Source organism: Ornithodoros turicata, chromosome 4, assembly GCF_037126465.1.
Source record: "Ornithodoros turicata isolate Travis chromosome 4, ASM3712646v1, whole genome shotgun sequence".
In the NCBI taxonomy this organism is placed as follows: domain Eukaryota; kingdom Metazoa; phylum Arthropoda; class Arachnida; order Ixodida; family Argasidae; genus Ornithodoros; species Ornithodoros turicata.
Genome location: NC_088204.1, coordinates 19,328,650 through 19,354,082, shown reverse-complemented (window position 1 = coordinate 19,354,082; position 25,433 = coordinate 19,328,650). Strand labels below are relative to the sequence as shown.

Below are 25,433 nucleotides of genomic sequence, written 5' to 3'. Positions count from 1 at the left end.
CAAGAAATTTTCAGTTCTGTTGTTGTCACCGAATTTGGAAAATGTTGTCGACAATCAAGCGAGCTACTCCAAATTTAAATTCCAGTCAAATTTTTGTTTTATTCAAACGCGTGCCTCTCCAGAAAACGTTCGGAAGAAAGAATGTGCATGAGGGAATCTTCCAAAACGCGACTAAACAAACGGTTATATTATTAAGCGCATTCTTTTCACTTGCACTGGACTGCACTACATTGGACTCCACGCAAGACGGGTTTTCGGGAGCTGCACTTTCCAGCTGAAAGGAACTTTATTAGTAATGCCTTTCTTTTCAACAGGAAAGTGCAGCGCGTAAGTAACCCAGTTCAGATCTGGTGCAGGAGGTGCAAGCGAAAAGAATGTACCTATTATAACATAAAACTTTCTTGCAGACGACAGGCTCGTCATTGCGCAATTTGATGACATCGAGTTGGCAACGTTGAGTTGGCTGCGGCTGCACTTTGCGATCACGCCGCTGTCTTCCACCTTGCATCTTCTTTGAATCAGGAGATGCTTACAAATATATGCTTTACAGTTCTATTGAGCATATCTTACGTCTCCCAAGCACAGGCTTTTATTGAAGGTCTTTACTGTGGCAAAGAAAACTGCTACGATGGTACGTTTGATCACGGACGATGGTCCCTAGGAAAATTGCGTCTTTTCAAAACTTCCCGCACATACGACGTGTATTATACCGTTTTCCATCTGTGAATGGCTTGCGTGTCATTGTAACAACCACGTGAAACGTGCTTGACATATCCTGACAGCGTCCGAAATGTGAGACGAGAACTGTCAGTTTGCCGATTGTGTTTCAGCAGTGGCAGCTTGAACGTTTGATTGACGTGAGCATTTCCTTTGCCTTTCTAGTTCTCGGTGTCACAAGGGAGTCATCTAAGGTACGGCCACACCCAATATATGCCTCACGAACCTCACGGCAGCAAGTGGTATTTTCTGTCTTAACGATGATAACTGATTTCGCATCCCTCAGGGTGAGATATCTAAAGCATATCGACAACTCGCAAAAAAGTACCATCCCGATGTGCACAGGACGCAGGTAAAAGCATTTACCCATCTTATGACTGAAGACGTGATTACTTTACCTTCTCACTGAGCGGTGCTCTCTTTTTCAAGGAAGCCAAAGACAAGGCAGCAGAGAAGTTCACCCTCTTAGCTACAGCTTACGAGGTGTGTTTTGAATGTGCTTAAACCTAATTCTCTAGCGGATTTGGTTAATGATGATTCATTTTGCGATTTACATATTGAGTTTGAATGTAAAAAGATTTACATATTGTTTTACCACTTACTAGATCTTAAGAGACGATGAATCGAGGAAAGACTACAATGACATGCTGGATGACCCTGGTAAGGTTGTCTTTCTTTGTAAATAGTTGTAGGTAAATTCTATGAGTTTGTTCTCTTGCTGACGTCTCGACACCTGCTTCCTTAAGATGCCATTTACCGGCATTATTACCGGTACTATCGCAAGAGGGTGGCACCAAAAGTGGACATAAGGATTGTCCTTGCCGTAACTATAACAGTAATTTCAGCAGTACAGGTATTGACCGTTTTATCTGTCTTGGAGTACCTACACATGCCCTGAATTGCTCTGCATTGTAGGTTTGTTTTTTCCTTCGCAGTACTACGGTGCTTGGTATAGATACCGGTCTGCCATTGACTACCTTGTTACAGTGCCAAAGTATCGCATCAAGGTGATTGCTAATGGCACATCTGCCAAGTGTTTCTTGCTTTTCTGCTGATATCCTATAGATGTCTAAGGAACCATCTTGTTTCCAGGCAGTGGACATAGCAAAGAAAGAAGGGTTCTACAATGCTAGCAAGAAACGGGATAGACGGAGGAAGGTATGGTTTCCAAACAAAGCACGAGCACATGTTTTATTCTCTGGTTTGAACACTACTGAGATCTGAGCAGCATCCTGCAGAATATAGTTCCTCTCCAACTTTGCCGCAACATCCCTGATTCTAATTGGAAAATTTTTTTTTCATTAGAAATGGAAACGGAATGACAGGGCGGTAACTGTAACAGAAACCGAATACATCCTCGCGTTTCACCGAATTCTTGCTGGTGGACGTCATCACTTTTGGTGACTATGTAGTGCTTGTTGCGGGATTACCTTGTCCAGCCAAACCACACGAGTCAGCATGAGGAATTTGCTGAAAGAAACAAACTACTGTGAAGTACATACTGAGGTAACTTCACAATCAAAAACAAAAGAGAGAAAAAACTGTTGCTTGGCTCTTGTGCTAATTTTAGCGAGGCATGCAGCTGGCACTGTATCGATAAGTTGCCGTATGGTGAACAGGGAGAGAGATGGTTATGGAGATGGCCTGTCCATGACTTATATGATTTCGTGGAGCTTCTTGCACATGTTCAAAATATTAAATATACCTTGCTTACAGTTTTTGAAACAAAATCATGGAAAAATTATGCACGAACACGTTTGTAGATGAGGAGGAGGATTGGAAAGCACTGACTTGGGCCTTGAAATGAAATACCTTTTATTTACCCTCTTTCCTATAGGAGGAAATAAAGGAGGAGGAAGAAAATATGCTCAAAAAGATTTTGGAGGACCAGGTGGACATCCGGTACGTAACAAAACCGTTAAAACGAAACTCGGAACGATCATCCTGTACTTTGATTTCAGGGGCGGATATCGCAAACCAACGTTACGAAACATACTCTGGGTGCAGCTCGTGATGCTTCCTTACTCATTAGGCACATTCCTGTGGTGGCATGGACGGTGGTTATGGAAATTTACACTGCAGCGACAAGAGCTGGGCATGGAAGAGAGGAGCTACCTCATCCGCTATTACATGGGGTTGTCTCAAGAACAGTGGGACGATCTAGAGGACAAAGATAGGGAGCGCTATTTCGCTGACGGGCTCTGGGTCAAGGAAAAGTTCCTTGTAAGGGTTCTTCTGTAGTTTCCTCTTCCTCTTTTGATCGCCATATTTACGTAAAATTGAGTAAAGTTGAGTAAAATGCACTTTCCCAAACCGAAAATGCAGCTGCATAGGGGGCGCGCTAATTACGCGGCTAATCACGGGCGGGTGTTAGAAATATGACAAAAAATTCCAACGTTTGGAAGTCATTGGGGTACAGTAATTTTTTAGGTGTTTTGAATATGTATTACAGGAAAATGTGTTGTTGTTGTTGTTTTTATTTCTTTTATTCCTCAGGCTTGGAAGAAGCAGCAAGACGAAGAAATGAGAGCTAAGCTCGCTGAGAGTGCACGATACAAAAGCTACCGGAGGTACATGAAAAACCACGGTCCCGGACAGATCAACTTTGAGGACTGATGCCCACATACTGAAATAAATTAATTTTTAAAATTTAAGCCACGGTTGTACGGTGAGTTAGGGCTGGCGGACAACATAATTGTAAAGATGGCACAAGCAAGTAGGCACTTATGTGGATATGATATAAATTATACAAGCAACGAGAATTAGGCGAGGCGAGCTCCATCAGGGACACACAGACAGTCCTCCATCACCCATGAACCAGTGAAATTCAAACAACTTGGGGGGGGGGGGGGGGGGAGTTTGGATTTCGTAAATTAAATATCACACGGATCACAAGCTGTTGTATGAAACTTGTTTCTGTAGGAGTCAACCATCAACAAACACAACATGTAATGCAAGCTCTTTCAGAGCGCAATTTAACCTGACTTGTGCAGCTCTGACCATGGCTTACGTTACACGCTCACCTCTGCTATGCACATGCTGGCTATGAACTTTCTCATTCCAGTAGAACCCTTTTTCCCGCTCCAAAAACCAATAGAAATACAATAATTGGTAAGCAAATTTTTAATCGGCAATCTTTCGTACTAAATGTGTCAGCTCAAACCAGGTTGTGATCCCCGGCATATGGATATTATTACTAGGAGTATTGCGACAACCATGACTACCACATTGAAGTAAGATGCTATCCGCCGTAGTTTGGCAAAGATGCTTGGTTTTGTGATGTACAAACGGATCGTTGCTACCATTCTGGTTCCGTCATAGCAACTGTAATTGGGAACAGAAACAGTCCTTTAGAAGAAGAAGGATCTCATTTGCCCTGTTGCGGTTACCTATAGATTGCGGAGTCGTACGTCTCTGCCCTCAGAATGTGTAGATTGTTTCCGAGGTCTATCTTGACCCTACGGTTGGACAAGTGGAAAACTAGCATCGGATTTAGTAGGATGGAGCCATTTCGCCACTGGAAGAATTTTGTGCTGAAGCGTTGTCTGTAACGAAGAGCAGGAACACAATTTCTATTTGTGACTGTCGAACACATACCGCTAAAGATGCAGAAAGACACTGAGCCGAGGCAAGCTGCATGCCTTTCTGTATCCCAGGTCGCTGCCAGCATTGTGTTCGAATCGGTAGGACAGTGAGAAAAGACACATAAGAGAAAATGGGGAGTCACAATGACATGTCCATCCCGAAATACTTGAGGCTCCGAAATTCACGAGAAAGCCGTGCCGACGTTGTGTGATTGGTGACACCCCTGCCCATCAGGAAGGTCCAGCTTTGAATCCTTATTATTTTTTCGTGTGAATTAATTTAACAATATAGCTAATTCCACTAACAGTGCAAACGTTGGCGTAAAACCGCAAAGCAGACCATAAAGCTCTAGATCGGCAGAAGTAGAAGCTTGTACGGCAAAAATGCTAAAACTTTTTATGGTGCGCGTAGTTAGTTTCTACACGTGGTCAAGCCAGTCATGTTGAAAGTCGCGGGTCTACTCACCTCGAACAAGACAGGATCACTTCTGCACCTTGTTCCCGTTTGACAGTCTTACGGAAAATCCTTTTCGGCAGCTCTAGAAGTTTCTGTTTCAGTGAGAATATGCCCTTACTGTTGTCCACGACTTCTTCCACTAGGCCTGATGCATCTGTGACTACAACTACGCCTGTATCCTTCACGCATGGTTCCTGCACAGAAAAATGTCAAACGCATCATTTCCTACAGTGTTCAAACCCGTTCTGTTTCCACGTACTCGACAGAGTCCTATCATGTGAACACTGGTCCTGTTCTTCAGAAGGTTCTCGGCAATATACAATGGTACAAGGCTTGACCGACAAGGTACTCCATCTGGAAATGCGGCCAGTGAGGTCTGAAGCATGGTTCTGCTGAGTGCCTTTGTTTCCCGGTGCATTCGTTTCTGGCAAAGGAGAAGAATGCAAGAAGAATACCCTTTTTTATGACAGGCATTGCAAAGTCACCCTTCCTTACCATATACCCAACAGTGCATATACCAACCCTCCTCCTCCTGCCAACAGACCCGCAGCGATCACAATCACTCCACTCGGACCAATCCAGCCAGGATCGCATCCCATAACCTTCCAACGTCAGGGTTTCGTCAGTTTCATTGTACTCGTCCTCCCAGACCTCGTGAGGAACAATACGTAATGAAATGATAGCTATCTTGAAATGTCCTAGTTCTACAGTCTTCCTAGCAAACACCGTAAATTAGCTGGTAATGCCAAGTACCATTTCATATGGTTCGGACCGGACCACCTGCAAGTGGTAAAGGCTGTACGTTCTTCCTGCCCAAAGGCAGCGGTAGATCCCCGTATCGCCTGGCAGAGCATCCGTAATGACCAGGGCACCGTAGCCCATAAGCTGTCGCCGCTGGTCGCCTTTTCCCATGGGCATCGTTCCTATTGCCGAGCCTAAAACGGGCGATACACGGTGCCACGGAGATTGGGATTCTGCCTCTGGAGGAAAACTGGAAAAACTCTATTTGAATACGAGAACCTAAGCACCATGAGAGGGATCATTTTCAACAGAAACACGAGCAGTGTGGGATGGTATTCTGTCTCGAGTTTCCAAATGCCTTTCCAAATCTTTTGAAATTTTCTTCTATTTTGGTGTCAATGAAGAGCCCTGCAGTCCTTTTGAGGTGTTTCACTGACAAAACCTTTACCGAAACATGGTCTACCTACAGAACACCATTACCAGTTCACTACGTAAAATGAAATGCGTCCCGTATGTTTCCTCAGAATTATAAAGCGCACTGTGCTATAGACTGGTCACTACGTGTGTCCATCTCGAGTCATATCAGAAAGATGAAGAGCATTACGTACCAAATCCCAGGACAGGACATTTCAACTTTGGAACCGAAAGGAACCAGCAAGGCTTTCTTCAGTGGAGTGCCCGTGTCGACACGTTCTTGGATGCACTTTTCATACTGGTCCCACGACCATTCAATTTCTCCCCTGTGCAATAACGTGACACATTATGGTTTGTGATTCACTCGTGATGCTGCTTGCGAGGTTCCTTACGCCTTGAATAGTGCTTTTACCGTTCCCCAGAAGTCATAAGCGTATGATAGAGACAGAAACTGAATGACGCAAAGCAACAGCGTAAGAAAAACCTGGTTGCACATTGACAGGAACCTTTTCTTCTTTTGCCTTCTTCTTCCTCTGTGGATGGCCGCACAGAGGAAAGGTCCTTTGGGCTTGTGTGTAAAGTGGATGCCAATCATCCATCTCATTTTATTGCATTCTACTAGGCTCAACAGAGTGATATTTTTAGATTGTCTACATCCCCCTCATCTCTCTAGCTTTACTTCCGCTTGCTAACCAACCTGTTAACAATATTGTTTGTCATACTAGCCTTCAGTAGCAAAAGAGGACCTGCTACACTTACAAAATGTTTGTAATGAGCCTGACTAAGCATTGCTTTGCCTTCATTTTCTGGTGATCAGGAACTTGTTCTGTTACCTGCAGCCCTGTAGCATGATAGCATGATGCTGTATTAATAATAAGCAACAAATATTTGCTGCTTACGATTTGTGGCTAGTGCACCGGCCTGCTCAGATTCGTTCCAGGCAAGCAGTCCAGTCTTGATACCCGTTTCAAATGCATCATCTGGTTGTTATTCTACATTTTGTTACGAACAATACTCTAATGTGTTACTGTTAGTTTCCTGATATGTAAATATTTCAATATTTCACAATTTTATGTCTCTGTACCAATTCTTTGCACCAGATTATTTTCAGAGTATGCTTTTCTAGACAGTTAACATGTGCATATCTGACTGTGACATGAGCAACCAACTCAAAACCTTTCAGAGCATGTGTGCAATGAGGTACGTATACATCATATATCCTATCCAGATGTGTGCAACAAATTATCAACTACAGAAGGTGAACACAATTTGTATTATAGACTTTCAATAATGATGACATCACCATTTTTAGTAAACTTTTATTTGGTCCCCATTGCAGACAATGCCAAGAAATGCTTCTGAAGACAAACATCCTCCATGCTGTACACACGACAGTGTTTGATAAGCACAGATTCATAAACTGCCTCAGAAGAGCTTTGGCATAGTAAGCAATGTACTGACTTAGCAAAGTATAACGCTCAAAAGGAACAGATTGAGATAACAGCGAAAAATGTTCTTCCGTAGACAGAGCCATCCTCGGTGCCGTGCACATAAATGTGTTTCAAAGCACGGATTCATAAAGAGCCCCAGAAAAACTTCAACACTGTAACCAGTCTGACCATATAACAAAGTATAAAGTAGTATAAAAATATAGAGCAAACTGTCTGTGAAAAACGTAAAATAATTTTCCTCGCTACCACAGTTCTCCTGGCTTATCTGCAGAAGGCACTTCGATAACTTTGGGGTTCTTGGCGAGTTCCATAGTCCGCTCTCCTTCGACCACGTCGCCGATGATCCAAGCAGGATACCCTTCCAGTTTTTCTATCTCTGCACAATAAGCTTCCGCATTCTTCCTCGGCATGGCCATCATAAGACCGCCTGAAGTTCGGATAAAAGATTTGAAACCAGGTGCTCAGATTTGAAACCTGAAAAAAGGTGCTCACCAGAGGTCTCTGCCGAGTACCCTTGCATCAGTTTGAACGATGTCCCCGTCGCAGCCAGTAAGGCAGGCACGTGACCGATAACAGGCAGGGTGTGGATAGAGAAAGTGACGCGACGTTTCTGAACTTGAACCAGGTTTTCAGCGTGGCCCAAGAGGCCGAAGCCAGTCACATCAGTTGCCCCGTGGCTGCCATGCTTGTGCATCAATTCTGCCCCTGAAACATTTCACGGAACAATTTTTGCACCCGGAAGAATTTACGATGTAGTGTTGTTTGAAAATTTGCTGTAACCTTGTAGGCTAACTAACATCTCTATATGTATGAACATCACCAAGTATACTTGTTATAAAAAGGATCAGCCTGTCATATCCCCATGTTGCCCCTGTGTCAAATAGCATAACACAAATTGTCATGCAGTTTTGCAGGTAAAGACAAGTCCAAAGACAATGTAAAAGGCAAACAAAGATGCAGGTCACCCAGTGATGTAGCAAGGGGAGGTCTTTTGGGGGGTTCAACTCCACCCTCCAAACTCATGCCATTGGTAGCACATTTGGAAAAGGAAAAACGGAAGTGAAATGCTGCTCCCCAGGTTCCCATAGAACGTGTCCCAGAATTTTTTCTGGCTACGCTGCTGAGGCCACCCACAACTTGCCATTAGGCACAGTACACTTTGTTGCTATGATCTTTAAACAAATCCAAGGTCATATCCTCTGCTACTGCACGTACCCCCCCCCCCCCCTCCCTCCGTCTCTCTCTCTCTCTCTCACGCATGCATGCAGACAAATAAAAAAAAATGCTGTGGATTATCTTGTTCTGTTGATGACTAAAGTTGTTGAAGTCAACCAGAATTCTTATTAAAGGGCTAAGTTTGCAATGCGTATGAGGGACCTAGGCGGTACATGAAATGAAATAGAGGACAGAAGCTCAGGACATATGAATAGATCTGTAAAGTAATTAATTATAAGCACCCAATTACTGTAATTATTTCTCAGTGATTAGGTGATCCCACGACTACTTTTGATATCATGTAATTGACTATGCAACTTAATTACCTCTGCTAAGTAAGTTGTAATGCACTTGAAATTTCTTTTGGAATTACTTGTGCATGCCTTGAATGCCAGAAGGTCCTCTTTCACTGTTCTACTGGCATTTTTAAGGCATTCACCAAATTTCTGTGATGTTTTTGCAGTCTCAGTTGAGGCACATTCTTATATAATTCTGCTAAAAATAAATTTCTAGTCATAGTGCTCCACTAGTCATATTTAGAGCCTGAAGTTTTCAGGAAATATTATTTTCTAAATTCGGGGGGTAAAGATCGGGTAAATAAACATGTGCTCTAAATTCATGCAGATTCGTGTGAAAAAATTTCCAGTACGCTAAATTCGGGGAGAAATCGGGCTCAGTTACTCAAACTAAGTGTACTGGTTTGGTACAAATGGTGATGTAATGTAACTGCATTCGCTGCCAAACAAGTTAGTGTGCACTTCCACAGACATTTCAGTGAGGGCAATTAACCCGGTTATAATCGGGTTTCACCCTAAAGAGACAACGTTCAATTTGCTACGCAAATTCGGGTTAAACCCTAAAACTTCAGGCTATAGTCATATTTCATTTGTACTTTCAATAAATATTTCCTTACTTTGTACTGCATTCCTCAGGGAAGAACAAAGTTATGCATCAAAATTATATATTGCAATGAATACAACGCGGCAAAACTCAATTGTAATTAAGCTACGATTAAGTGCAATTTACTTACTACTTTTATGAGCATGTTATGTAATGGTCATCCAATTACTTTTGAAAAGCATTTTTTTACGGGTGCAGATATAAAATGCTCCACCAAGGGAAGTAGCCTATCCTTAGACATTATTAACAAAATAACGGTTTTCATAAGTTGAGGCATGACACTTTATGTACATAGACATGCTGGTGCATAGAGAGAAACAGACATGCTACCTGTACGATTCAGCCTAGTCATGCTGTCCATGGCACGAAAGTACACACGCAGGACATGCTCCCTCGTAATTCCAGCTTTGTCCAGTTGTGCTTTACGTTCTGGGTTGTCCAACCACTGATGAGCATTCACCGCAACTTGAGTTCCCAGCGGCTTTGTCAACACTAGCACGTCACCCGGCTCTGCGTTGTCCGGCCTTTGGAAGAATACGGTTTCTGTCACATATCCTGTAGGATGCCTCGTAAATACAACCTGTTGCCATTCACAGAAAATATGCGCTTATTACACGAGTACACATCATTTAGCTCCAAAGCTTTCTCTTTGATATGCAGTTCGCGTACAGGAGTGTTCACTGCACAGTTTGAGGAAACCATTTGATATCCGCAGCATCTGAGCCATGTGCACACGTTATATTAGCCTTTGCCGGTTGATGCTAGTTTCTGCATGGCAGAGAATTTTCCTTCGCAGCCTTGTGCCGAATACTTATCAGTTCATCCAATGCAACTGCCTTCACTATAGAGAAAAAAACACACGAGCACCTATAGCCATTTAATTTGTGCTGCGGGCTTTCTTCGCTACTTCACCACATGACTGCACTATGGGTTGTCTTTGCTACGGCTCTCCAAATATTGACTTGACAGCCAACGAGACAAAGTTTCTTGGACTTGTCTTGGACTGTCTGAGGGAGGTGATCTTCAAAACGTAGGAAGCAGTTTCGCTATACTAATATATAGCCACAAAAAGTCGTACGCCTCCCATTTTTAACAAATCAGAAAAGGGAACAATAACTTCATGAAATGTGGTTGGCTCTGGGTATGTTATGCAGCGAAGTTTGGTTTTTAGAGTGTATCATTACTCGCAAATAAAATTCCAAAGAAGTTTCACAACCTCCCAATCAGTTCCAGACCATCCCTCTAAACAAATCCCTTACGAGATTATGTCGGCATCTTTGCAACAGCTTGATGCAACACCACCAATGATAGGCCATGGGTTGAGGACAGTCTGTCCACCAGTCACTTTAGTTCCTGCCTCGTGAGCAAGGTCCTGAAACGGAATATGGGAAAAGACACACATCCATGAGGATGAAAGGTTGGGCAGGTGTGAATAATTGTTTTAGAATCCAAGATAAATAAATAAATAAATAAATAAAGCGAATAGTTGTAAAGCTGAATCGAATACGAAGAGAATAGTTGTATAACTGCGCCTGATACACACGCAGCACATGTACGGATATACAGCGGATATAAGGAATTAACGATATGTATACAGCATGTATATGTATGTGATATATTCATACAAAACTGCCATATGGAGTAGAGCTCACTTCGTTTTACACCCTCTCTTGTGCCTTTGTGGCCCTATGTATGCCCCTTCAGAGCTATCCGAATATGGAATTACAGTAAATCTCGGTTATAACAGCCCCACTTATAACGAATCTTCGGTTATAACGAATGCCTCACGAACGACCGTCAAAATTTGTATTGAGTCTATGGAAATTGCCCCCGCCTATTATGAACGAATTGCCGGGGAGCCTTCGGTTCCTGCGACCGAAAGAGCTCCCTCGACCACTGGAGAAGGCGAGCGCGCGACGTCAGACGCCCGCGGATTTGTCAGGCGCCGCTTGCACGTGACCTCGCTTTGCAGCCAATGCGCTGTCACCATCAGCGCGCGCTGCACGTGCACCCGTTTGGCAGCGGCGTCTCCCTTGCCAAGGCTTTTTTGGTGTGCGTGATACCGACACAGAACTTTGGGACAGAGCAACGGCACCAACGACGCACAGGCCGTCGCGGACTTCAGTGATTCGGACATCATTGCCGACGTGCGCCCGCCGCCAAACGAACTTTCCGATGACGATGATGATGACACAGTGTCTTCCCCTCCTTACATTTGAACTACAGCGGAGGCACTCAAGTACGTTGCTTCGCTCCGCGATTTTGTGTACGCGGAGGCGCTCGCCGCGGCCCACCTTGATGGCTTAGAAAACGCCGTGATCTCCGCAACTGTGTATAAACAGGCGCCATTAACGATGTATTTTCAATGTACGGCATACATGACTCATGTTTCTTACACTGCTGGCCTTTTGGATCAAATTTTTTGTACATTCCATTTATAGCGAACTTCGGATATAATGAACGGGTTGCACGCGACCGTCGAGTTCGTTATAACCGAGATTTACTGTATTCGCTTCAGCATTTTAAAAAATCGAATATTTGCACATACACAGAAAAAAATTATGCACATCAAACGAGAGAAGGCACTGGAAGCACTAATTACATTGAAACCCTTGACAAGAGCTGGCACGACCACATCACGCTGCTTGTCGGATAACTTTGTGCTGACGCCCATCACCATGAGCATGTTGTCACATCGTGTCACTCCTAAGGCATAGATGTCACTTAGTACGTTTGCACAAGCTATTTTCCCCTGAAAAGTGATTTCACACATTACAAACATGTACTGCTTACACTACTCAAACTAAGAAACCTACGTTCATGTACGGATCTTCAACGGAAGGATAAAAATAGTCGATGGTCTGAACTAAAGAGAAACCAGATTCTCCTAGCGGAACAACGCTGGAGTCCATGCCAATATCTGAAGAAAAGAAGCGTTTTTATGATGTGCTGCACGAGTAAATTCGCACTTCGTAGGCAAAACCACACAATGCTTGCACAGTGCCTCCCTCTGGTGGTTGCTTACAAAATTAGCAAACCCAATCACTGCTTATAAGTAGGATCTGACTTTCTTGGGTTAAACCCGATTTCTCCCTAAATTCCAATCACATGTGCTACATTGTATCGTGCATCGCGCACATTATTTAGCAGCAATGTGTATACGTGCCTGACGTAAATATTGTTTGAGTGCAACAACATGTGGTGCTTGTCACTATAAATCGTAAGGTATGCATGTTTCATCAATGTATGCACTTTAACTACAGCCCGCTTGACGAACAAAAAAAAAACAAAATTACCCAATAAGACTCGAAATGTACCAATAGCACGCGATTTTACCCCAAATTACGGATTTAAAAACAGTGCGAGATCCTAACCCTCACACCCAAAATCTGGAAAAGGCCTTTAAACCAAAAAAGTCAGACCCTATATGCTTAATCTTACCAGAGCAAGGTTAGGGGATCAAGGTTAGGGGATCAAGATTGGGGGATCAAGATTGGGGGATCAAGAATGGGGGATCAAGAATGGGGGATCAAGATTTCAGGACGTCTGTCAATGTGACCTCTACAATATCTATCACATTCCTACATACGGGTAAGTATATTTATGAAGTTTACCAATGTGGGTTCCCTCAGGGCCATGAGTGACCGCAGATTGTGCACCTTCAGGACGAATCGTTGCGAGGAGCTTCTGCAGCACACCCTGGGGAACCTTGCAGCCTCATCCTTTCATGTCGGCCAACCTTGTGAGCCTGAAATCTGGCTCTAACCCGTGGGCTTCATTATTGAAGGGTCGGTATACGACTGTCCCATGCCTGGCCGTAAACGACTCTCCGGAGTCACCGGCTGCGTGTGCGCTCATCACGAGTCTTGTCGACCTCGCAGTGGAGGCTGCTGTTGGTACTAAATTATCGGGCCTAAAAAATAAGAGTAATTAATATTTTCTTCTTTTAACAGCAAGGTGGCCTTGAAAACAGAGAGCTACATCTTCACCTAGCTAACTAATGTACTCTTTGCCTTAATTTGGTAGACACGTATGTAGCCGTAGCCTTTCAACGACCGTTTGCAATTTCTTCCGAGATAACACACCTATCACCACTCCACTTCTATCTCTCTCCACTGAGTGACATCTGCACTGCATACAGCCGAGACATTGGACCACGACAAGCTGATTTTTTTTTTGTCTGCAGGCTGTGAGAAGAGGGGGCATGATTCTGATTTATTGCACGGCACAAGCCTATACCTAGTACTGTAAACTGTATACCTAGTACTGAAGGCGAAGTCTGAACAAAGTTATGCAAGACCAGCAGTATATTCTCAGGATTTTCAACTCCAAAAAAAGAAAAAAAAGGGGGGCACGCCCATATCTACTGTTTTTGCGGCGTTTTTTACCTTTCTGGCCAGCGGCTTTTTTTCCTTTTTTTTTAAGGGGGTGCAAGATTTTGGGGGCATTAGGGGTGAGCGTAGGTAGGTGTGTGTGTGTATGTGTGTGTGTACGGGGGGGGGGGGGGCGGTGGAGTGCTGCGAAAATCCCTGCAGGACGGGTATCTGTTACGCTTGGCTTGATGAACGGACGCTGTCGTGAAGCCGTATTGCTCACTATTCGAACTCAGCTTGCAGTACCCCGGCCACGACCGGCCCCGTGCATTGATGGTCGTCGTGTTCTAAACCGCGTCTTGTCCACGAATGGCTACACTCGCAAACAGAAACAAACGAGCACAACATCATGGGTATATACATGCATGTAGAATACGTATGATTCACCCACCTTCGTAAAGAAATTCGCGATAACGCGCGAACAAACATCAGCCGAAGACTAGCAGATACCGGAACCGGATGTGTCACCGACGGCAGACGCGCAGACGCGGCAGACGGATGCGAATGGATGGATTGTGAAAGCTCATTGGATGGCTGAAGAACGAGATCCTAGAGGCCGAGGTCAAGTGGCTGAGGGCCGGACGGCCGGACCGCACGGCGGGAATTTCAAATGGTGCCACTACTATCAGTCAACTACTAGTCACAGGTTCATTTTAACGGGAAACATTGAAACGGGATCCTTGCTGGTATGAAGTGAAAATGACATCCAAGAAAGTTCTTTGTCTTTTAGTGCAACTGTTTAGAGCAACTTTCTGCGTTTATTCCATCGCTAGGTGCAGATCAAGAGTCTTCAGTGCAATACGGCAATACGCTAGCCCGAGGCACGCCGGCAGGTCCTGGATCATTCTATGCATTTTTTTTTTTCTTGCGCAAACATCTTTAAATGGCCAATAAATGTCGTTGTTGGTTTGTGTGTGCTTGGGCGGTGTTCCTGGATTATTCCGGAGTGATTTTTTCGGCAGCTCCTAGCGGGCGGGCCTGGTCATTCTCTGTCGGGCTTGAACCGGGCCTCATTTCGGGATGTCCCGGCCGGGCCGAACAAGACCGGCCGTGTCAGTCTCTACTTCCAGTAACTCAAGATATGCATTCACAAAATTGTTCACAAAATTAAATGAAAATGAGTCACCTGAAAATATATATGCATGCAAATATTATTTCCAATTGCCCCACGACGTGAGCTGCTTCGCTGAAGCTTTGAATACATCATGAAAGACAAAGCAGGTGGATATTTGTACGCACGTAGCCCACCTCCCTTGTATTTTACCCCACCCCTTGCTTTCCCCAAACAATACCTACAGAAAAGCTTATACATGCTTTGTTGGTCTTTGATTTTGGAAACATACCCATTTTAATAAAAGGTGCCTTATATTCTTGAAGCCACACAAAGTAATTCTTATACACTAATCTTCCCGCCGAGTTCCTTGTGGAGCTTCGATATGTCCACCGGTATAGCAATGCCATTGCAACAACCATTGTCTTGCAGCTTCAGGAGATTCTGCACGTAGTCGCCTGGCAACTTGTGCTCCAGAGCTCCAGCAATTATAATTCTTTTGTATACCGCCGACGGCTTGGACTCATCCACCTTGGGCTCTTTATGTATATACGTTCGACAGGACTTTTTCTCGCCAGATGGGAGCTCCACCTTGACGTCCATACCATTGTAGCCACTTTCTTGCCTGTTTGAGAGGAATGCAAGCATATCAGTACAGCTTTTGGTTTTCAGTGCAATTTGTGATATCTGTACGCACTCGTCCAATATTGGGACATCTTCATGAGGCAGGCTCCATACGACACCCTGAACACAGCAGGCCGTATCAGCAGGGGCGATTGTGGCGGTTGCCCCTCTCCATGCTTCAGAGTCCCCCACGAAGGTGAGTCTATATCCCTGTTGCCGGGCGCAGAAAATTGAAGCATGAGTTCGACATCACAAATAGTACATCAAACAATCTTTATATGTTCTATGTGAAAGGGGGGGAGAGGGGGGGCAAAACGTGCGATCAATAGACACCAGAAAATAGAATGATGACAGTCGAAACCTCTGATATGCAGAGGGTCCTGTGGATAAGATTCAGATGGTTTTGACGCCATCAGCGAAAAAGCCATGACGACCTGTGAATAAAGACGTGCCATTTCTGCAGGTGATCTTGGAACTCCAGGGGAAGCCACGCCCACTCCCCTTACCCCCCCCCCCCCTCCCTCATGGAATGCCCATGGGGAGGATATTGAGGTCCTGCTGTTTGAACAGGGGAGGGAGGGGAGGTGGGTACACGTGAAAAATAAAAGAAAAAAAACCTGGTCAATGTCAGAAAGAAAAAAAAAATTAATAAAAAAGAAGGGAAATCACTCAGCCTGGGGAGACGCCACCTTAGATTATACAAAGAAATTTGGTGGTACATGCAGAGCCGTAGCGAGGAGGGTGCGAGAGGGGCAGCCGCCCCAGGCACCCTCGCCTGAGAGGGCGCCGAACGGCATGACTTGGAAGGTTGGTTGGACAAGACCAAAGCGGCAATGAAGAAAATTTGAATTTACGATCTCGGCAGCGCAAACAGGCGTTTCATTTCTTTGTTTATAAGGCTTCTGACGGCAGTGGGAGAAAGGGGGGGGGGGGCTTTAGATTTACCCTGCCCTGGGCGCAAACTTGTCTTGCTACGACTCTGGGCACATGACTTGCCGCTGAACTCCTTGCAAAAGATTGGCAAAAAAAGTGCACCTACAAAGAGAAATCACTTATTCACACTGGCATTGGCAGTTCCAGAAAGACGCCTCCAGCCCTGACAAGGATTTGCACAAATTTTTCATCTTGGGGTAAGGGGGGGGAGGGCTGTTCGAATTCCGTAGGGGGAGCGTGACACCCGTATCTGCTGGCTTTTCGAGTTTATTTTCTTTTTGCGGGTTGTAACATTTTTGGGGTGTGGGGGTTGTAAGATATTTTGGGGGTTGTAAGATTTTGGAAGGCATTTGAGTGTGTGTTCAGGGCAGTGGCATTGCCACAGTGGTTTATCCAGAATCCTAAGCATGGAGGGCTGTGAGGGCTGTAGGCAAAAATGGGGGAGGGGAGGGGGGTCATTATTATAGTTACGTCATTACAGCTTAACATATCATTACCGACATGTGTCTAAAGCTGAAATCGCAAGGGCACCCCCTGTAGGGGGTACACAGGTGAAAAAGTTAGGGGTGTGTCACTGAACAATTGGATTGGGGGGGGGGGGGGGAGAAATCACTGCATTGCCACGTTGTCATGCTGGGTTCGGGGTTTCTAATTCCCCCGAAATCGTGCTTTTCGTAACGCATTTGGGACAGGGAAACGAGGGCGAAAACCTCCTCCACCACGAGCTCCCAACCCCTTTTGCCCCTTTCAAGTCCTTCCGCAAATCATTGGTGCTGCATAATGCCAATTGCCAACGACAACGCCAGAGTGTGGTGTCACATATCAAAAGGGAAGCCAGAGTACGATCAACAGACTGGAAGCGAGCGCCCTTACATTTAGCTTTCCGACACCGACGAACCCAGCCCTGCTATTTCTGATGTGCATTCGATGGGACCACATGTTGCTGCCGTAGGCGAAGTAGAGGATTCTGGTTGACGACATGGCTAGATAGTTCCACCAAGCTCAGCACTGCAACAATACTACTCAAATCACGACTGACCCTTGACTGATCGTAAAATTGAAGTTGCCAAAGTTGCTCTAGTTCCTCTGTTCTTTGGAGTGCTCGGCTTGGCCCAGCTTGGCCTATGGCTTGGCTTGGCGACTGCAAAGCTCAGCACGTGGCTCCGCAGACGAGCAGGAATGTCGAAACCGAAACAGTCGAAACGAACGATGAACCCTTGCCATCTCGCACAGCTCGCAGGAGAGTAATATGCAGGGCCGGCGATGGGGGGAGGGGGGAGTAAGGCGATTGCCTTGAGCCCCGCGATTACTTTTTTTTAAATATCAAGTGTGCACTTAATCGTGTGAAACAGGCCCCGCGATGTGCCTTTGCCTCAGGTCCCGCACACCCCTAGCACTTTTGCACACTTTCTTTGCAGTAAACATGCCGTGTTTTTGTGACGAAAAACCCCGAGACTAGGGAACGCAGAAAGAACACGCACAAAAAATCACCTCTCGCGTTTTTTTTTTTTTTTTTTGTTTTTTGTTTTTGTCATCTGTGCGTTCTTTCTCACCACATTCTTTCGCTACCTGTTTATTGAGATGGGACAAAGCGCAGAATAGCTGCTGGTTGGTTAATTCAGAAGGAACAACTCCGAAAAAAAAAAAAGAAAGGAACCAATAGGAGGATGTCAAAATAAGCAGAATATGTTGATTTCTGGACAGTGAAGTTATCATGTAGTACTATAGTTATGTGGCTCGCGTAGCGTGGAGAATTTCCCAATGGACAATTGAACCTCTGTATGCAATAAGGGGATAAGTCGACTTATCCCCTTTTTACTATTTTTGCTGCAATGACATCTACATACCAGTATGTACCTGCCAAAGAAAATTTATGACCGTTTTGCAATTTATTGGTCCGCTACAGGAGGGTAAGAAAGCATATGTCCGTCAATGGGACGGGCAATCAGATCATGCCTCTTTTCTCGGTTTGAGATTTTTCAACATATCCCTTATTGCACACAGAGGTTCAATTACTCAGCGGGCAAATGACCTTTTTGCACTCGTATTCGTATTGCCAACTGTTTACACTTGTATTGGGATCGAAGCGGAAGCGCCACCTGTCTAACTTAGAAGGCTTTACAGCATTACGAAACGGCCAGAGACGGAAAGAACAACAATATTTCCTGTATGCGCAGCAGCAGCGTCAGCCGGGGTAAACCATAACCAAAGCAGACGACGGAGCAGTGTCCCTCAAAATTCCCATGCTGCTTTGCGCCGCGCGCTTGGTGGCGTGCGCGTCTTTGTAAAATCGTCTAATGCACAACGAACAAATGCTTACCCATGAAGCGCGGAGGCCGCTGCTCAATGATGTATCCAGACACCCCCAACACCCCCAAATGTTTGGTGACATCCCTCAAACTTTTTTTCTTGTGCACCCCCTTCTGGTGGTGGTGTGTGTGTGTGTGTGGGGGGGGGGGGGGGGCTTTCTTATTTCAGCTTTAGACGCCTGTGGATAATGATACCTATGTTGTTATGACGTAAGTGTAATAATTACCGGGGGAGAGCTAGGCCAAAAATTGAGGAGGGGTCAGGGTGTTGTCTTTTGTTTTGTTTTTCTGTGCGTAATAGGATATTGTGAAAGAAGGAAGTCACTGAAAAGTCACTTTTCAGTGACTTCCTTCTTTCATTGTTCTTAGGCGCTCGAGGCCTTATGTGTTGTCCTTTCTTCTGTGTTCCAGCCTCAGAACATCAATTTCCATTATGATATTGTTGTTTATCGTGTATCGATGGTGTCCAGAAATGTCAAAAGAGAATGTGAAGAGAATGTAATAATGTGAAGGGGCTCATTATTTTATTCCCCACCTCCCCACCAGTAATGGGGTAGAGTATCGCCTCTGGCGATGAACCTCCCCACTCTCAATTTCAAAATAAAGTTGTTGTTATCGTGTATCGACTGGTATAGAGAGGAGTCCATTGTTGAGGGGGGGGGGGACGAAAAGGCCTCCCACACCGGATGATGCATATGCATACCCTATAGTGACGCCACTGCTATTTGTGTAATTTTAGTTTCCGGATTTCCTGTTTCCTTATATAGTCAACTCGGTTTATACAACTTAAGTTGGCCATTTACTCGAAATAATTAATAAATAAACAGTCTAATGTTTTATTTTGTTCTAGTCGCACATCACGGGAAGAACTTACACTGTCCATATATGTACATAATACATGTTCGGGCCCTGAAAGATGGGAGAGGGAATGTTAGGAAAAACGATGAATAATGTCACTACATAGCAAGTAAAGTGGGTGAGCGTTTGGCCGGCTGTAGCGCCGCGAGGATGAGCAAATTGTCCCGTGAGCAAACGTCCAGTGAAAAAATTCCTACGCGCATTCCTGACTGCTAGAAACATTAAGATAATACTTGGGGGATTTACTTTAGAAAAAAGAAAAAGATACGATCATGAGCGACGTCAGAGAGGTACGTGGGGTAATTTTATCCTCGGGGGAACAAACATCTGTCAACAATTCGCCTGCCCTACCGTTCTCCGGCAGGTACGGGGTAAGTGCGCGTTCACGACTGAGTCACTGCTGCCGGAAGTATGAAGTGAGGTATTTAGAATATGTTTTGTCACCCACAGGCTTCGCTACTGTCACATAAAATATCACAGAGAGAAAGGGAGAAAGATAATTAATTTATTGTGTATTAATTGCCGTGTAAACACGTTTGGGACACTTGCGTAAATAAATAAGGTTGCGAAGACCTAAAGTGGATATGCGAATGCCCAGCGCAGGAGTGAAAGGAGATCTCTTGCAAGCAAAATATAATGTTGGCCACACTGACATGGAAAAAAAATCAATTCAGAGATCAGGGGCTGGGGTATAATTAGCGTAAAGCGCCGCAGTTTCGCTAACCGTGCGGGTTCTCCCCTTTTCCCCCGCTTTCACGCTATGCCCGCGCCAGCAGACGCGCTAGCAGACGACAGTGCTTTCTACCCCAGCATGCAGTGCGCGTTGGAAAAGGAGGGCAAGAGAGAGGGAGAGTCAGGCAGCTGATCATCTGTCGACGAGGCCTAGAGCGAATTTCGCTTTCAACTTCAGATAAAGGAAGCTGCACAAACGTGAGTCCCACTGCTTTATCTCTGGAGTCTCCGGTATCTATTGTCACTTATCAGTCTGAGAGAAAGATTAGAATTCATCGTACGCGAGAGATAGCGTACGTTTCATTCAGTCGGATATCGTCAGCCTCTGGGAACGCTCGGGACAACAGGCACTTTTTTTTTCTTCATTGCTTTTCGCACCTGCATGTTCGACATGTTGCGCGCATTGAACACTTATTGAGATATTGAACTACCCACCCGCTAATGAACAGTGCCATTCGCATCTGTATGATTCACGAGCGAAATTGACAGCTTCAAGTTTGACCCAAATGCGCGAGAATGTTAATTTTTATACGTATATATACTGTTTTACGAGAAGTCTATACACAGCTGCGAACACAGCTGTTTGAGGTTAATCACATTTGGACGGCTCTCGTTATACGGAAACACATGTTCAAAGGTGTCGTTTGGTGTCTATGCTTTGCTGTTATTGCAGACGTGGTGCCTTGCCGATGTGGGGCAGAGGCACTTATATGTCGCCTATAGTGATATCTCTTCGCGTTTATTTGCATCATTGGACTGCACGCATGGGCTGTCCCCACTCCTGTGCAGAGGGAAAACCAGTCGAGAATGCTCCCGCTAATTACTGGCCATAAAAACACGCGATGTTCATTGCGATAAATGACAGAAGCGAGTCAAGGTTTTCTTCTGCTTATCATTTTACCTCGTACGTACCTTCACCTGCTTAGGCTATAGGGATGAAAAAGAAAAAAGAAAAGAACGGGATTCATGTTTTGAGGTGCACCACGCGAGCTACTAACTCCTATCTCGAACTGAGACCCCGAAAGATGGCCCTGGCGATGGTATATTTTGTATGGAGCTTGAAACGCGCACCTCTTTTTGTATAGTTCCAGGGCGTAGCTATACGCTCAGGGTAGGAACAGGTTCTGGCTAATGGCTACTAGGATATGGGATAACAGCAACACAGAGGTCCTAAGTCGCCAAGCCGCAATTTAAATAAGGCTACTAGGATATAAAATTTGTGCATATGATCTCATAACCTTACCATATATTGTGGTACATATGTATAGCATGTCAGAAAGTGTGGTTGCGGGATGTACACGTGACATTACACAATTAAAACAAATGGAGATGTCAGAAGGTCAGTTGCATAGTTGCACTTCAGCTCTGCTACAGTAATTAAAGCTAAATGAGGAGAATGTCTTTCTGAGCTGTACCAGTGTTACTTAGTGACATGCATGCGTACTGATTTCAAGGTAGTGTGTGCATTAATCCAGCTGGAGTTGCCGGAATTTGCTGGCATGGCTTAGACACGTTGCTCTCTGCGACAAATGTGAAGCACAAAGAAACGAACAGAAAGACCGGAAACACACCAGGAGCAAACTTAATCTACAGACAAACCACCACGGCGTTAACTCAGGATCGCACTGTCTCACAATACACAGCCCCGAATTATCATTTCTGAGCTGTGTATGCCTTTCCAAATTGAAGAGCCTGTTTCTACAGAGATTAAATGTAGGGGAATTATGCATTCCCCTGCTGTGTGTCACTGACATTCCACTTCTGTATCCGCATTCCTCTTTCTTATTTTCTTGTTTTTGTTGGAACAGTAGTGAAGACACAACCCTCATGCTGCTTGAGTGCAGCATCCTTTACAATGACACCACATTTCCTCAGAGTAATTAGAATTGTAAAGCTAATAATGTTCTAACAGTGGAGTACTAGGAGCTGCACAAGACTCTAACTTCCTACCACCGGCTGTGCTGTCTGAGGTTTTTCCTGGGTTTTCCCAAATACTTTCCATACGAATGTCGTCTTAGTTTCCCCTGAAGTTAGCCCAGGACGCATACTAACCCCCCGTCCCCCACTCCTTCCATCTGTCCTCATCTGTATGCCGCTCCTAGCCACAGTTCCTTCGCGGCGCTGACACGAAAAAAAAAAAAAAAAAAAACACGAGGCTCTAACTAGACTCTAGGTGTAACAAAAGTGGAACGGTTGAAATGGAAAAATCGTTGACATAGAAAAGTGGTGAAACATGGAAACAGTCGGAAGGAAAACACTGTAATTTTGCTAATTAATGAACGGATTATTAACAAGCAGTAGTTATTTTGGGAGGTGTTTTATGGGAACAGCATGCAGCCAATTTTGTGAAACAAAAGAGAAAGCGAGAGAACAATAGCAATTGTGAAAACAAACATCCTCCCAGTTGTTGTCATAACACTGCCGCATCACAACCGACTAAACACTCAGCATTCTCCTGGATGCCCCTGCACATCAAAACACTCCCAGGCGTTAAGAAATAGGTAGGGAAGACAGACAGAACCAGTCTACATGACGAGCACATCCCAGAATCGTTAGGATACGACGAAGAGGCGGCCGAGGAAAAGATGACGCGCGTTTTCTTCTTTCTCTTTTGTTGTCTGTGACGTCACGGAATGCAGGGCGGCGAACCGCAACATCGCGGGTGCACTTGCACTCGGCGGAAGCAGCAGCACGGTTGATGTTTGTGCGCGTGCGTCAGTTGCGGGTGCAGCTGCACCGAGCTGACCTTGCTGACTACACGCTGGTCGGCGGCTTGCACTCAGCACAGTTGCCGACCTCGGCCGCGTTCTTTCAAGAAGGAGGAAATTTGCACAGTGTAGTTCTCTTTCTATTTCTTTAGTTTGCTTTGCAGGAACGTGTGTAATTGTGTCTGTGTTGAAAGGGATATGCAAGGCTTTTTGAGGCTGGCCTGCATGAAAGTTGTGTGATTTTAGATTTCTGCACAACCATGAATGTTCTTGTGGAAGTAGACACAAGGCATCTTTTTTTTTTGTTTGTTTGTTTGTTTGTGTGTGTGTTCGATTTGTCAGATTGTACAGTTGAATATAGTAAAAGAGGAAAATGACCTATATTTTTGGAAGTTGAGCATTTTGTGTGATATAGCTTATAATATTACAAATCTGTGTGCAACATGTTACATGTGGGTAGATAGATAATTTTTCTTCGTGGGGTTCCCGATCTAGGGCAGCATGCTACATACATTGCAGATCAATTGAACCACATGACAGAAATTAAAGGGGGATAAGGACATCTGGGCTACCCCCTTACAATTCATTTTGCCAATAGCTTATTCTAATGACAGTTATTATTTTCCTTTTAAATTCTAAAACTATTTTGAATTCACTTTTCATTTGCCCAGAAATGCTTATACTGTTGCCACGATGTATGTAAATGCGAGCCTGCTATTTTGTGCACATTGCATCCAGGCAACCCTTTTTCATTTGATTCTAACCTACATTGTGTTATGCAGAAAAATATGTTCAGTGTATCCGCGTAATTCGTGTAGAAAGGCAGGAATTTTAAAACAGAAATAAAACGAATAAATGTGTGTTGCAGTGCGATGTGCTTCACTGCCTAGCTGTGTTTCCTACTTGCAATGTTGTGTAATCTGTCAAGTCAATAGTGTTTTATCTGTTGTGTACCTTACACCACTGTGTAAATAAATTTGATACTTTTGATACTATAAATTCTATAAATTAATAGCCATAAGAGTTAGGATAAAAGCCTCTCCCTCAGTGGGATAAGTTTTGCTCAAGCTCTTCCATCTAGCACTACGCCCGATGATTCACACATATTATTAAAACTGAGTGCAGGAATGAATGGTCCCAGAAAAAGTGGCTCCATCCGGCAAGGAACGAAAAATGGTCCTGTGCCCTCCAAGTGCGCCTTTTAGGTTGCATGTGTCAATATGTACGAGAAAAGTTAGAGCAAGAGGGAAGAGGCAACAAACAGGCTTATTTAGTGAATAACGTTCTAGAGTTTCGAAGGGCACGGTTTAGAGAATGCCATTCTTGAAAAAAACAAAACAAAAAACAACAACAACAAAGGATGACTTTACCACATAGCATGCTCAACGCATAGAGTGGTATCTTTACTTTTGATTGAAGGAGAGAAGGAGAGGCTGGGCTTATCCATTAACAAAATGTAAAGTGTGACCAAGAGGTGTATGCCTCCCATTGTCAACAATTTGGGAGAGGGATACACTATTAGGAATGATGAGTAGCAAATACACCACCACCACCACACCACTATGGGATTCTACGGGACCATTTTTCTGCACTTTCCGACCTGTACCCTTTCTTTCTTTCTTTTTTTGGAACCCATTGAAACCTCCCCAGAGGCACAGCATGCATCTGCTCGCTCGTCAACAGAGTTTCAGGATATAAACACAGTACCAACTGTTCTCTCTGCAAACAAGGAAAAAAGTGTTGCCCACAGGGCGACGAATAGACCTTGCTTCGTGTTTGCCCTTCTCTCTGTGGTGAAAGGAGAAATGAATAGTGTCACTTAAAGGGAACCTTGAATTCGCATTGAGGAAACTGCTTCCTAGTATTGTCCCGTCAAGTGCCGCAGCTCGGTTTTTTTTTAGATACTGCAAGCTTGTCCCGTGTGAGTAGTTGCTAGTAATGAAATGAAAGTGGAAGGATTGCCAAGATTTTTGTGTCGTCATATCAGTGATGCAATGCACTTGAAATGCTTTTCTGTGTCACTAGGGCAAAATAGGCAGGCAATAATGCTCACTGATATCACTTGCACGCTTCCTGTTGCAGAAAAGCAAGCATGAAATTTTGTGACCAGTTGTATCTGTTGCTATGGAAGAATTTTATTATTCACAAGAGACAAAAGGTACTCCATCACACTGTTTATGACACATGCAGCAGGATGCTGAAGGTGCTGTTTAATTGCAGGTTCGGGTTGCGATTGAGCTTGCCTGGCCACTCCTGCTATTCTTCATCCTCATGTGGGTGCGCACAAGGGGGCTCAAGTTATATATTCATGAGTGTAAGATATGCTCTTCTTCACATCAGTTGTTACTTACAATAGTGACAGCGTA

The 25,433-nt window shown here is 44.5% G+C and overlaps 5 protein-coding genes across 14 annotated transcripts in view; 2 read left to right on the top strand and 3 right to left on the bottom strand.

Moving 5' to 3' along the window:
• Positions 1-432: 432 nt before the first annotated feature.
• Positions 433-3,371, top strand: LOC135391263 (dnaJ homolog subfamily C member 25 homolog). The gene is made up of 11 exons (XM_064621445.1): positions 433-631; positions 883-911; positions 1,004-1,069; positions 1,147-1,200; positions 1,323-1,377; positions 1,464-1,570; positions 1,653-1,724; positions 1,810-1,875; positions 2,555-2,619; positions 2,679-2,940; positions 3,214-3,371. The coding sequence occupies exons 1-11, from the start codon at positions 526-528 to the stop codon at positions 3,331-3,333; spliced, it is 1,002 nt and encodes a 333-aa protein (XP_064477515.1). The 5' UTR covers positions 433-525; the 3' UTR covers positions 3,334-3,371.
• Positions 3,372-3,807: 436 nt separating this feature from the next.
• Positions 3,808-7,118, bottom strand: LOC135391258 (Ig-like V-type domain-containing protein FAM187A). Of its 4 annotated transcripts, none has more exons than XM_064621438.1 (8): positions 6,673-7,118; positions 6,108-6,239; positions 5,512-5,749; positions 5,254-5,409; positions 5,018-5,182; positions 4,768-4,952; positions 4,107-4,262; positions 3,808-4,041 (listed from the first exon to the last, which is right to left on the bottom strand). In XM_064621438.1, exons 1-8 carry the CDS (start codon positions 6,714-6,716, stop codon positions 3,870-3,872), a joined length of 1,248 nt encoding a protein of 415 aa, XP_064477508.1. In that variant the 5' UTR covers positions 6,717-7,118; the 3' UTR covers positions 3,808-3,869. The 4 variants fall into 4 exon arrangements, with proteins under 4 accessions (XP_064477508.1, XP_064477506.1, XP_064477507.1 ...); XM_064621436.1 differs by having other exon boundaries at positions 6,306-6,734; XM_064621437.1 differs by having other exon boundaries at positions 5,281-5,409; positions 6,306-6,734.
• A 97-nt stretch (positions 7,119-7,215) lies between these two features.
• LOC135391260 (inactive selenide, water dikinase-like protein) lies at positions 7,216-14,349 on the bottom strand. Of its 2 annotated transcripts, none has more exons than XM_064621440.1 (8): positions 14,244-14,349; positions 13,094-13,392; positions 12,296-12,399; positions 12,082-12,231; positions 10,739-10,851; positions 9,810-10,003; positions 7,857-8,069; positions 7,216-7,791 (listed from the first exon to the last, which is right to left on the bottom strand). In XM_064621440.1, the coding sequence occupies exons 3-8, from the start codon at positions 12,389-12,391 to the stop codon at positions 7,607-7,609; spliced, it is 951 nt and encodes a 316-aa protein (XP_064477510.1). In that variant the 5' UTR covers positions 12,392-12,399; positions 13,094-13,392; positions 14,244-14,349; the 3' UTR covers positions 7,216-7,606. The 2 variants fall into 2 exon arrangements, with proteins under 2 accessions (XP_064477510.1, XP_064477511.1); XM_064621441.1 differs by lacking the exon at positions 14,244-14,349 and adding an exon at positions 13,469-13,487.
• Positions 14,350-15,151: 802 nt separating this feature from the next.
• Positions 15,152-17,590, bottom strand: LOC135391261 (gamma-glutamylcyclotransferase-like). Its single transcript, XM_064621442.1, has 3 exons — positions 17,334-17,590; positions 15,601-15,737; positions 15,152-15,528 (listed from the first exon to the last, which is right to left on the bottom strand). Exons 1-3 carry the CDS (start codon positions 17,439-17,441, stop codon positions 15,246-15,248), a joined length of 528 nt encoding a protein of 175 aa, XP_064477512.1. The 5' UTR covers positions 17,442-17,590; the 3' UTR covers positions 15,152-15,245.
• A 2,873-nt stretch (positions 17,591-20,463) lies between these two features.
• The window catches only part of LOC135391256 (ATP-binding cassette sub-family A member 7-like), a 61,525-nt gene continuing 56,555 nt past the window's right edge, over positions 20,464-25,433 (top strand). For all 6 annotated transcript variants that reach the window (XR_010421898.1, XM_064621432.1, XM_064621431.1 and 3 more), the window contains exons 1-3: positions 20,464-20,557; positions 25,150-25,225; positions 25,288-25,381. Coding sequence is in view for 5 of the 6 variants with exons in the window: in XM_064621432.1 (XP_064477502.1) it covers positions 25,160-25,225; positions 25,288-25,381 (160 nt within the window). In the remaining variant the exon portion in view is untranslated. The remainder of the gene's footprint in view (positions 20,558-25,149; positions 25,226-25,287; positions 25,382-25,433) is intronic.

Coding starts and splice junctions, on each gene's coding strand:
- LOC135391263 (XM_064621445.1), top strand. CDS start 526: ATGCTTACAAATATATGCTTTACAGTTCTATTGAGCATATCTTACGTC. Junction 632..882: donor CAAAGAAAACTGCTACGATG/GTACGTTTGATC, acceptor TTGCCTTTCTAG/TTCTCGGTGTCACAAGGGAG. Junction 1,725..1,809: donor TGCCAAAGTATCGCATCAAG/GTGATTGCTAAT, acceptor TCTTGTTTCCAG/GCAGTGGACATAGCAAAGAA.
- LOC135391258 (XM_064621436.1), bottom strand. CDS start 6,517: ATGAGATGGATGATTGGCATCCACTTTACACACAAGCCCAAAGGACCT. Junction 5,750..6,107: donor ATGTCCTGTCCTGGGATTTG/GTACGTAATGCT, acceptor GAGTTTTTCCAG/TTTTCCTCCAGAGGCAGAAT. Junction 5,410..5,511: donor GGTCCGAACCATATGAAATG/GTACTTGGCATT, acceptor GTTCCTCACGAG/GTCTGGGAGGACGAGTACAA.
- LOC135391260 (XM_064621440.1), bottom strand. CDS start 12,391: ATGGACTCCAGCGTTGTTCCGCTAGGAGAATCTGGTTTCTCTTTAGTT. Junction 12,232..12,295: donor TTGAAGATCCGTACATGAAC/GTAGGTTTCTTA, acceptor ATCACTTTTCAG/GGGAAAATAGCTTGTGCAAA. Junction 10,004..10,738: donor AAAGATGCCGACATAATCTC/GTAAGGGATTTG, acceptor ATTCTTCCAAAG/GCCGGACAACGCAGAGCCGG.
- LOC135391261 (XM_064621442.1), bottom strand. CDS start 17,441: ATGTCGTCAACCAGAATCCTCTACTTCGCCTACGGCAGCAACATGTGG. Junction 15,738..17,333: donor TCGGTGTCGGAAAGCTAAAT/GTAAGGGCGCTC, acceptor GCCCGGCAACAG/GGATATAGACTCACCTTCGT. Junction 15,529..15,600: donor GATGTCCCAATATTGGACGA/GTGCGTACAGAT, acceptor CCTCTCAAACAG/GCAAGAAAGTGGCTACAATG.